The 12,464-nt window shown below is 40.7% G+C and overlaps 1 protein-coding gene across 2 annotated transcripts in view; it reads right to left on the minus strand.

Moving 5' to 3' along the window:
• Positions 1 to 12,464, minus strand: part of riok1 (RIO kinase 1 (yeast)) — a 56,863-nt gene that overhangs the window by 25,760 nt on the left and 18,639 nt on the right. For both annotated transcript variants that reach the window (XM_072261939.1, XM_072261933.1), the window contains 2 exons: positions 8,762 to 8,874; positions 7,904 to 7,984 (listed from right to left, as the gene is read on the minus strand). In XM_072261939.1, coding sequence (XP_072118040.1) covers positions 7,904 to 7,984; positions 8,762 to 8,874 — 194 coding nt within the window. The remainder of the gene's footprint in view (positions 1 to 7,903; positions 7,985 to 8,761; positions 8,875 to 12,464) is intronic.

Here is a 12,464-nt window from a genome sequence, read left to right on the forward strand (position 1 = left end):
CCTCCCTGTGCAATTGGATCCTCGATTTCCTCACTTGCAGACATCAGTCAGCTCAGATTAGCAACATCTCTTCCACAATCTCCCATCAGCACAAGTGTACCACAAGGTTATGTGCTTAGGCCTCTGCTCTACTCGCTTTATACGTATGACTGCAAGGCTAAGCACAGCTCTAATGCCATATTTAAGTTCACTGACGCTACCACTGCTATTGGCCGAATCAGTATATAGGAATGAAACTGAAAATCTGGCTGAATGGTGCCACAACAACAACCTCTCACTCAATGTCAGCAAGACCAAGGAGCTGATTATTGACTTATTGATTAGCTTGGAGGGGATGATAGTATTGAATGCCAAATTGTAGTTGATAGAGAGCATCCTGATGTATGCATCAGCAAATTTGCAGATGACACCAAGACTGGGGGAGTAGTGGACAGTGAGAAAGGCTACCAAAGCTTGCAGAGATATCTGGACCAGCTGCAAAAAGGCAGATAGAATTTAACAATAAGTATGAGGTGTTGCACTTTGGGAGGACAAACCAGGGTAGGACTTAAACAGTGAATGGCAGGGCACTGAGGAGTGCAGTAGACAAAAGAGTTCTGGGAATACAGATCCGTAATTCCTCGAAAGTGGTGTCATAGGTAGACAGGATCATAAAGAGAGTTTTATGGCAAATTGGCCTGCATAAATAAAAGTACAGGTGTCCCCTGCTTTTCAGGCGTTCGCTTTACAAAACCTCACTGTTACGAAAAAAAAGCAGCGTGCGATAAAAATTCGGCACGCGAAAAAAATCAGCGGCAATAAAAGGCAGCACGCGCCCTGAGCAGCCGCTCTCCCCCGGATTCGGAACTGCATTGCTTTAACACGTGCCTGTGAGCAGCCGTTTGCAAGATGGGTTCTATGGTGTCAGAAAAGCCTAAAAGAGCTTGTAAGGGTGTTACACTTAGCTTAAAACTAGACATAATTAAGCGTTTCGATCGTGGTGAACAAAGTAAGGACAAAGTGAGTTTGGCTTTGGAAGCTGACAAAGATGATGTTGAAGAGGTTTTGGCATCCCATGACCTAGAACTGATAGATGAAGAGCTGATGCAATTGGAAGAGGAAAGGATAACAATCGAAACCAAATGCAGCAGTAACAATCGAAACTGAATGCAGTAGCGAAAGTGAAGCAACTACGTGAGATTTTCACTGCAATGATAAGGTACGACTTTAATTTTGAAAGGGTTCGTAGGTTTAGGGGATATTTGCAAGATGGTTTGAGTCCTTACAAAGAACTGTGTGATAGAAAAACGCACAAGGCTCAGCAGTCAAGCAAGCCTTCCACATCAGCCACAGCAGAAAACGAACCTCAACCTTTGACATCGAGGCGGGCAGTCATAGGAGAAGATAAGCTGCCTGCTCTACTGGAAGCAGACGAGATGACACCCCAGTGTCCCACCACCCCAACACCCAGGCCACGGACAGATACTGTACCGATTCACGAAGAATGCAGCAGTAGCCGGGAGGCACACAGCACATCTTTAAGAAAAAAGCCAAAATAAACACGCTAATTAATTAGGTGCCACCCCACACGTAAATGTTGGCCCAGATCAAAGGCGATGCAATCGGCAATCGCCTCTAATCTTTGCTGACAATTACGTGCCGGGCAGCACCTAATTAATTAGCAAGTTTATTTCGGCTTTTTTCTTAAAGATGGGCTGGATGTGTCCCGGCTACCGCTGGAGCCCCGCATGCTTCGCGGCAATGTATTGCTCGGCGGCCTGGAGGCTGAGGGCCACTGCACCACTCAACCTGCGACGACTCAGTCTAACACACAATCATCAGTGTGCTCAGCGCTGTCTTCCCAATTCCAGTAAGTGATACTACACTGTACATACATTATTTCTACTTTATGTCGGCTGTGTATTTTTACGTGTTACTTGGTATGATTTGGGAGCTTCATAGCTTAAAGGTTACTGGAGAGCCGTGTTTTTGCCAACAGCGCTAGCGTGAGATTTTTGCTTCGGTGAACAGTGCAGTAATGATCATGGAAAGGTATTTCTACTTTATATAGGCTGTGTATTTATCATATCATTCCTGCTTTTACTATATGTTACTGTTATTTTAGGTTTTATGTGTTATTTGGCATGATTTGGTAGGTTATTTTTGGGTCTGCGAACACTCACAAAATTTTCCCATATAAATAAATGGTAATTGCTTCTTCGCTTTACGACATTTCGGCTTACGAACCGTTTCATAGGAACACTCTACCTTTGGATGGCGAGGGAAACCTGTATTGAGTAAAGGAATTAGGATGTTGTCTTGAAGTTGTACAAGACATTGGTGACATCTAATCTGGAGTATTGTGTGCAGTTCTGTTCACCTACCTACAGGAAAGATATCACTAAAATTGAAAGACGAACATTTACAAGGATATTGCCAGGACTTGAGGACCTGAGTTATACAGAAAGGTTGAAGAGGTAAGGACTTGGAGCACAGAAGAATAAGGGGATAATTTATAGAGGTATAAACCATTATGAGGGGTAAAGAGATTAGGTGAGACTAGAAGGAGATGTCATCGGTTAAGGGTGAAAGGTGAAATATTTAAGGGGAACCTGAGGTGGTGAGAGTGTGGAATAAACTGCCAGCAGAAGAAGTGGATGAGAATTTGATTTCAATATTTACAACAAATTTGTACAAGTACATGGATAAGGGGTATGGATACCTTGTGTGGGTAGATAGGATGAAGCAGAACAACAGTTCAGCACAGACAGGATGGGCTGAAGGGCCCATTTCTGAGCTGTAGTGCTCTATGACTAGGACTAGGTCATGAAGAAGCACCTTGGCCCAAAACATCGACTGCTTGTTCATCTCCATGGACGCTGCCTGACCTGCTGAGTTCATTCAGCATTTTGCCAAGGTTATTATGTTACTTACAGAGAGATAGTAACTGCACTTCAAAAGTAATTACCGTAAATTCTCGTGTATAAGCTGAGAATTTGGCCCTATATTTTGGTCCTAAAATTAAGGGTCCGCTTATACAGAGGGTGCCAACTTTGGAAAAACGAATATACAGAAGACAGGTCATATTTATTGGCATTGCTGATGCTGCCTTCTTGAAGGCCTTCACAATGCACTCGGCCTTCATTTCCTCCCACGATTGCACTACCACTCGCAAACTGTAGCTAGAGATGCGGCCCTCATATTTCCCGCTGGAGTGAATGACTGATTTCCAGACATCATCCATTCGTTTCACTGTCGACGCATGAATTCTTTGAATGGTTTGTTTAAACTCACATCTAGTGGCTTTAGCACAGACATCAAACCACCGGGGATAACTGCAATGTCCGTATTTTCAGCCTTCAATGCTGCTTTTGCCTCACCTGACAAGTGCTCTTTGAACATGTCCCAGACAAGTAGCAACTTTTCCTTCCTGAAACCTTCGGGATGTCGACGCCACACCTCTTTAACCCACTTCAAGCAACCCGCTTCGTCCATCCAGCCGTGTTCTTGAAAGTAAACAACACCCCGCGGGAATTTTTCTTTCTTTGGGAACGTTTTCCTCTTAAAAATCACCATCGGTAGTAGTTTGGTCCCAGCAGCCATACACGTTAACACGGCAGTAAAATGTTGCTTCTCGTGTCCAGTTGTTTTGACAAGGTCTGTTTTCTCCCGCTTCTGATTGACAGTGCGGTTGCCAGCAAAATCAAACATTGGTGTCTCGTCCATGTTACCAATCAGTGAGAGCGGGTAAGAATGTGCCTTTCGATGCTTGATTACAAACGATTGGAAGGCTGTAATCTTATTCTCAAGGTCGCTCGGCAACTTCTGAGCAATCTTTGTTTTTTGTCTCAACACAAGATCACATCTATTTATAAATCTGGTGCACCAACTTCGCGTAGCTTTGAAATTTTCGCTGACCTCACGGCGTTTTTCGGCCCATTTCAACACTTGAACTCGAATCATTTCTCTGGTAACAATGTATCCAGACGATCGCTGGTGATTCATCCACTCTAAAACTTTTCCTTCCAGTTCTGGCCACTGGCATGTTTTCCTGTGGTTTGCACATTTCGTCTTTGGCATTTCTCTCAGCGTGTCCTCTGCCTTTCTCCACTCTCTCACTTGTTTCTCGTTTACACTAAACTTCTTAGCAGCTGCAGAATTATTTGTTCCTTTAGCAAAATCAACAACCTTCAGCTTGAAGCCAACATCATATCGCATTTGTTTTAATCTTTTGTACATGGTGGTCGCAAACTCAATACTGAGTACACGTAGTGATCCTGCCACCCTGTGTTATGTTTTAACAAGATTACGATGGGTGCTAAATGGCTTCACAGGGGTTACATTCCAGAGGATTCTTTACCATTGGGAACCAAATCCAAAACTTCCCTTCCTGATTTATTTATTAAGAATTTGCTTATAACGCTCTACAATGTGTAGGCCAATTTTCTTAGCAGGTACTAGTTCACAAAATTTCCAAGTTCCGGATCCAGCAAAGCTGAGTACCGGCATGTGAGATCTTGTGATCTTTTCTAGTTAAGTCAAAAACCTCTACAAAAAGGGTCGGCTTATACAAAGGTAACATGAAAAAGTCACTTTTTTAACCCTGAAAATTGGGGGTCAGCTTATACACTGGAATTTATGGTAATCAAAAGTAATTGACAGTTTATTTGTACAGGACATAAAAATATAGACCATCACACACAGACTTAAGTAGCAATATCCATATGGCTTGGGAATATCAGACATTGTTAAGAAATCAAAGTTGAGTTTATTCAAAAGTCACAGCAATAAATTGGACAATCATCTTTAGATACAAGACCATAAGACATAGGAGCAGAATTAGGCAATTGGCCCATCGAGTCTGCTCCGCCATTCAATCATGGCTGATCCTTCCCCCCCCCCCTCAGCCCCACTCCCCGTAACCTCTGATGCCATGTCCAATCAAGAACCTATCAAGCTTTGCCTTAAATCCACCCAACAACTTGGCCTCCACAAATTCACCACCGTCTGGCTAAAGAAATGTCTCTGCATCTCTGCTTTAAATGGATGCCCCTCTATCCTGAGGCTGTGCCCTCTTGTCCAAGGCTTCCCACCATGGGAAACATCCTTTCCACATCTACCCTGTCTAGGCCTTTCAACATTAAAAAGGTTTCAATGAGATCCCCCCCCCCCATCCTTCTAAATTCCCGCATGTACAGACCCAGAGATATCAAACGTTCCTTGTATAACCCTTTCATTCCTGAAATCATCCTTGTGAACCTCCTCTGAACCTTCTCCAATCCCAACACATCTTTTCTTAAGATGAGGAGCCCAAAACTATTCACAATACTCGAGGTGAGGCCTCACTAGAGTCTTCTAAAACCTCAGCATCACATCCCTGCTCTTATATTCTGGACCTCTTGAAATGAATGCTAACATTGCATTTGCCTTCCTCCCCACTGACTCAACCTGCAAGTTAACCTTTTGGGCTTTCTGCACAAGGACTCCCAAGTCCATTTGCAACCCAGATTTTTGGATTTTCTCCCCATTTAGAAGAGTCTGCACATTTGCTTCTACTACCAAAGTACATGACCGTGCATTTTCCAACATTGTATTTCATTTGCCACTTTCTTGCCCATTTTCCTAATCCTGCTGCAGCCTACCCGTTTCCTCAACACTATCTACCCCACTACCAATCCTTGTATCATTTGCAAACTTAGCAACAAAATCATTTATTCCATCACCTAAATCATTAATATACAGCATAAAAAGAAGTGGTTCCAACACTGACCGCTGCGGAACACCACTAGTCACTGGTAGCCAACCAGAAAAGGGATCTTTTATTCCCACTCTCTGCCTCCTACCTAATAGCCAATGCTCTAACATGCCAGTAACTTTCCTGTAATACCATGGGCTCTTAACTTGGAAAGCAGCCTCATGTGCGGCACCTTGACAAAAGCCTTCTGAAAGTCCAAATATACAACATCCACTGCAATCTATCCTACTTGTAATCCCCTTAAAGAATTCCAACAGGTTCGTCAAGCAAGATTTCCCTTAAGGAAACTATGCTGACTTTGTCCTATCTTGTCCTGTGTCACCAAGTACTCCATCACCTCGTCCTTAACAATTGACTCTAACATCTTCCCAACCACTCCACTGAGGTCAGGCTAACTGGTCTGTAGTTTCCTCTACTGCCCTCCTCCTTTCTTAAAGAGATGAACGATACATGTTTTATGAGGTAACAACAAATTTTGAAACATGTTAAGGTTACATTTTCTAATCAAGTAGATAAACAACAATATTTTGAAATTAAACATTCATCGGGCTCCCTTTGTCATTACCTGCCACTCCACGAGCTTCATATCGAGTACATCATTCTCCGTAACTTCCACCATCTCCAATGGGCTTCTCCCACCGAGCACATCTTTCACTAACTTGCCTCTGCTTTCTGTAGGGAGCTCTCCACATAACTCCAATGTCCATTTTTTCCTCTCCACTAATTTCCATGTAGTATGATAATTGCTACAGCTGCCTCTACATCTCCTCCCTCACCACCACTCAGGGCTCCAAACTTTCTTTCCAAGTAAGGTGACAATTCACCTAAGAGTCTATTAGTTTCATCGATTGTATCTGGTGCTCCCAGCCTGGTCTTCTCGACATTGGTTGGACCTGATGCAGTCTGGAGGACTGCTGTGTTGAGCATCTTCGCTCTGTCTACAACAAAAAGCATGATCTCATAGTTGCTACCCATTTCAATTTGATTTCCCATCCCCATTCTGAAATGTCTGTCAGTAGCCTCCTCTACTGCCACGATGAGGCCAAACTCAGGTTGGAGGAGCAACACCTCAGACTCAAAGTACATTTATTATTGAAGTATGGACGTATACTACATACAACCTTGTGATTCATCTCCCTACGGGCAACCACAAAACAAAGAAACCGAATAGAACCCATTAAAAAAAGACCTTCAAACACCCTCACCCTAAGCTTTTCAATCTGGACCGGCACTTAAATCAGCAAAACACTAGCTCATTCCTCACTCTCGGACCTGGGCCCTGGAGCTTCAATTCACACACAGGCCCCAGCTCCACCATTCGATTCAGCATGTATCCGACCTTTCCAATCTGGCCCAGTGCTTAAATCAGTCAAACATTTCTCAGGTCCAGGCCCCACTGACTCGACGACTCTTCCTCACCTAGGATCGCCGCCTCAAATCCACTCCACGTCTGCTCCAGCAATGTCCGAACACTGGCTCATTCCTCACTCTCAGGCCCAGGCTCCAGCACCTTGATTTCCCCCCCTTTCGTTTTAACCAGTTTACCATCCTTGTTACTCTCTGCCTTCCTCATCCTCACCTGCCCATGACATCCCTCTGGTTCCCCTCTTCTTTCCTTTTCTTCCATCACGAATTGTCCTCTCCTGTGAGATTCTTTCTTCATTCCTTTACTTCTTGCACCACCTATCACCTACCAGCTTCTTTCATCATCACTCCTCTTCCACCCACCCAACTCACTCACCTGGTCTCACCTATCACCTGTCAGCTTATACTCCTCCTCTCCCCCCACTTTCTTATTCTTGCTTCTGCCCCTTCCTTTCCCGTCCTGATGAAGGGTCTTGGCCCAAAACATCGACAGTTTATTCCCCTCCACAGATGTGACCTGGTTTGTTGAGTTCCTCCAGCATTTTGAGTGTTGCTCGAGAATTCCAACATCTGCACAAATCTCCTGTTTATCCTTTACTACTGTTTGAAAGCATTTGAGACCAGATTTGGGAACTACCATCAAATTGTCAGAATGTTCAGGAGAAAACAAAAATTGACACTATACAAAGTATATCCACAGTTGCCTTGGACTCTACAGTTATGAACCTTGCAGCAATCATTCATGTGCTAAATAAAAATTACCAAGCCCACCTAAAAGTTCCAACAAATTGTTGTTTTCAGTACCTGATCAAATTTCTCATCTCCTTCTCTGCCCACGTTCTCACCATCTTTCTTGGATTTCCCTTGCAGTAACCATGGCGAAATCTGAAAGAAAGAATTGCCCTTTCAACAAAATGTGCTCAAAAACTTTAATTACAAGCCTTCATTACAAAAGAAGGACTTCCTCTTATAAAAGGTTATAAATAGTTCCATTCTATACTATTCAATGCCTTTTAAAAATTTTCTTTAAATAATGTAGCCCTATTGTACATGTTCAATCATGAAAACTAGTATTCATACTATCGCAGAATAATAAGCCACAAATACATAGGTATGGCCTATAATATCAGCAGCTTCAAGAAATAGTTTGTTTTAAATTTCTTAGACCAGGGATTCCCAACCTTTTTTATGGCAGGAAGCCTTACAATTAACCGAGTGGTCCGTGGACCCAGGTTGGGAGCTCCCGTCACATGAAAGATGTCCTGGTAAGGAAAGGTTATTTGTCTTCATCATGTGTTATGCAATAACAACAATGACTAAAATGATAACAACAAATATTAATATAAATTTACATGTATTATTCAAAAATTCAATTATTTGGAATGTTTCACTGACAATTTGCTTTACTTCCTGCGTTTCATCTGCAGAATTCATATGCCACACTAGTTCAATGAAGATTGGTTGCCTCCATTTTCGGAGATCTTTGCATATCAAGTGTTTAATCATGTGAACAGCATGCACATTACAGAGAAGGTTATAGTACCTAAAACAGAATAACAGAACGAGTGAGGTGCAGGATGTGTCTTTTATATTGTTTGTAAATGAAATATCGGATGTGCAAATTTAAGGAATTCTAATACACAATATTTCAACATGTCATACCTGAATTCACCGCTGACATATTTATCACGATCTTTAAATATTAGGATTGAAGTTTTGTAGATCTTTATTGCTCTGTTTTCTCCGTTGTTTGTAGTTGCATGATAAACATTTGCCTATTGGTTAAAAAGGATCAAAATTTGACTAGTGAAGGAGGCTTGAAGCAACCATGCAGAAAACAAACAAGTTAAATACAACTTGTATCAAAAAAGACTCCAGATTTTTTGACCCACAATGTATGCAGCAAGACAATGATTCCTACTTTTTAGCTAGATACTAACATTTGAGAGCATAAAGCACCTTGCTGTACAATGAAAACATCTGTCAAATGAATGTGTTTAGTTAGAACATACAATATAGAAAATCTACAGTACATTACAGGCCCTTTGGCCCACAATGTCATACCGACCATGTAACCTACTCTAGAAGCTGCCTAAAATTTCTCTACCGCATAGCCCTCTATTTTTCTAAGCTCCATGTACCTATCTAAGAGTCTCTTAAAAGTCCCTATTGTATCCTCTACCACCGTCGCTGGCAGTGCATTCCACACACCTACCACACTGTGTGTGAAAAAACTTACCACTGATATCCCCCTTGTACCTGCTTCCCAGCACCTTAAAACCATGCCCCCTTGTGTTAGCCATTTCAGCCCTGGGAAAAGCCCCTGGTCATGCACACAATCAATGCCTCTCATCATCTTGTACACATCTATCAGGTCACCTCTCATCCTCCGTTACTCTAAGGAGAAAAGGCCAAGTTCACTCAACCTATTCTCATAAGGCATGCTCCCCAATCCAGGCAACATCCTTGTAAATCTCCTATGTACTCTCTCCATAGTATCCACATCCTTCCTATAATGAGGTGATCAGAACTGAACACAGTACTCCATGTGGTGTCTAACTAAGGTCTTATATAACTGTAAAATTATCTCACGGCTCATGAACTCAATCCCATGATTGATAAAGGCCAACACACCATACACTTTAACCACACTGTCAGCCTGCACAGCAGCTTTGAGTGTCCTATGGACACGGACCCCAAGATCTCTCAGATCCTCCACACTGCCAAGAGTCTTACCATTAATATTATACTCTTGTCTTCAAATGTGACCTACCAAATGAACCCCTTCACACTTATCTGGGTTCAACTCCATCTGCCACTTCTCAGCCCAGTTCTGCATCCTATCAATGTCCCACTGTAACCTCTGAAAACCCTTCAGACTAACCACAACACCAACTTTTCCGTCATCAGCAAACTTACTAACCCACCCTTCTACTTTCTCATCCATGTCATTTATAAAAATCGCAGAAGAGAGGTTCCAGAACAGATTCCTGCGGAACACCACTGGTCACCGCTTTCCATGCAGAATACGAACCATCCACAACCACCCTTTGCCTTCTGTGGGCAAGCCAATTCTCAATCCACAAAGCAAGGTCTCCCTGGATCCTATCCCTCACTGAAATCCATATACACTACATCCACTGCTCTACCTTCATCAATGTGTTTTGTTACATCCTCAAAGAATTCAATCAGGTTTGTCAGGCATGACCTGCCCTTGACAAAGCCATGCTGACTAACCCTAATCAGTGTATGTCTCTCCAAATAATCCTGCCTCCCAGGATCTTCTCCAACAACTTGCCCACTACTGAACTGAGACTCACTGGTCTACAATTTCCTGGGTTATCTCTACTCTCTTTCTTTCTTTTCTTTTTAAATCTTTTTATTGAATAAGTATACAAAAAGGTAAGCCATATAGGCACTAATACACTGTTAGAATATAATAAAATTACAGGAGATATTAATACAAAAAAATGATACAAACAATGTAATTTAAACATAACGTACCACTGTAACATAATAGTATACTAATTTTAATATATATATCAATAGAGAAAAGAAAAAAAACCCCAAAAAAAACCCACCGTGCAACTAACTAAAAGCAAAGCAAAGCAATGGGCTAACTCGAAACCAAACAGAGTTAAAAAACTTAAAATCACGTTCTCAATCCCGACCTCCATTAAAAACAGTAAAAAAAAACAAGAAGGGTATATCTTACATTAAATGAAAATATTGAATAAAAGATCTCCAGGTCTGTTCAAATTTAAAGGAGGAATCATAAAGATTGCTTCTAATTTTCTCCAAATTCAAGCATAATATCGTCTGAGAAAACCAAAAAAAGGTAGTTGGAGCATTAAGCTCTTTCCAATGTTGTAAAATACATCTTTTCGCCATTAAAGTAAGAAATGCAATCATTCTACGGGCTGAAGGAGAAAGATTACTGGAAATTTTAGATAGTCCAAAGATAGCAGTAATAGGGTGAGGAGAGATATCTATATTCAATACCTTGGAGATAATATTAAAAATGTCTCTCCAAAAAGTTTCCAGAGTAGGACAAGACTAAAACATATGAGTTAAAGAGGCTATCTGCCCCGGACATCTATCACAAAAAGGATTAATATGAGAATAAAAGCAAGCTAATTTATCTTTGGACATATGTGCTCTATGAACAACTTTAAATTGAATTAGGGAATGTTTAGCACAGATAGAGAAAGTATTGACATTGTAAAATCTGCCCCCAGTCATCCACGGAAATGGTAAACCCCAATTCCTGTTCCCAATCTACCCTAATCTTATCAAATGGAGCTTTCCTAAGTTTCATAATAATATTATAAATCATAGCTGATGCACCTTTCTGACATGGATTAAGGTTAATTATAGTATCTAAAATGTATGTAGGAGGAAGCATTGGAAAGGAAGAAAGTATAGTACTTAGGAAATTTCTAACTTGTAGATATCTAAAAAAATGTATTCTTGATAAATTATATTTATTAGATAATTGTTCAAAAGACATAAGGGAACCATCTAAAAATAAATCCAAAAACCGTGAAATACCCTTAGTCTTCCAAATTTGAAAAGCACGATCCGTAAAAAAGGGAGGAAAAAATATGTTACCTAAAATAGGAATCGCTAGCCCAAATTGATTAAGATCAAAAAATTTTCTGAATTGAAACCAAACACGTAAGGTATATTTAACCTTTATATTTAACCAGGTATCGGGTTAGATACCTGTTTAAGGCATTTCAAATCAAAAGTAAGAGAGGAACCTAAAATAGAGCCAAGTGTATAACCCTGAACAGATTGTAATTCCAATGCTACCCATTTAGGAATGGATAGTATATCCTGATCAAGTAACCAAAATTTCATATGTCGAATATTAATTGCCCAATAATAAAATCTAAAGTTAGGTAATGCTAAACCTCCATCTCTCTTAGCTTTCTGTAAATGTATTTTACCCAGTCTCGGGTTTTTATTTTGCCAAATAAGTGAAGAAATTTTGGAGTCAACTTTATCAAAAAAAGATTTTGGAACAAAAATTGGTAATGCCTGAAATATATATAAAAATTTTGGCAAAAAAAACATCTTAACTGCATTAATACGACCAATCAAAGTTAAATATAAAGGAAACCATTTAGACGAAAGTTGAATAATATGGTCAATTAAGGGTAAAAAGTTAATCTTAAATAAATCTTTGTATTTACAAGTAATTTTAATCCCAAGATATGAAAAATAATTATTAATCAATTTAAGTGGAAAGTTATGGTATAAGGGAAGTTGTTTATTAATCGGGAAAAGTTCACTCTTACTAAGATTTAATTTATAACCTGAAAAAAGACCAAATTGTGCTAATAGCTCTAAAACAGCAGGG

Source organism: Mobula birostris, chromosome 1 (genome assembly GCF_030028105.1).
Source record: "Mobula birostris isolate sMobBir1 chromosome 1, sMobBir1.hap1, whole genome shotgun sequence".
Classification (NCBI taxonomy): Eukaryota; Metazoa; Chordata; class Chondrichthyes; order Myliobatiformes; family Myliobatidae; genus Mobula; species Mobula birostris.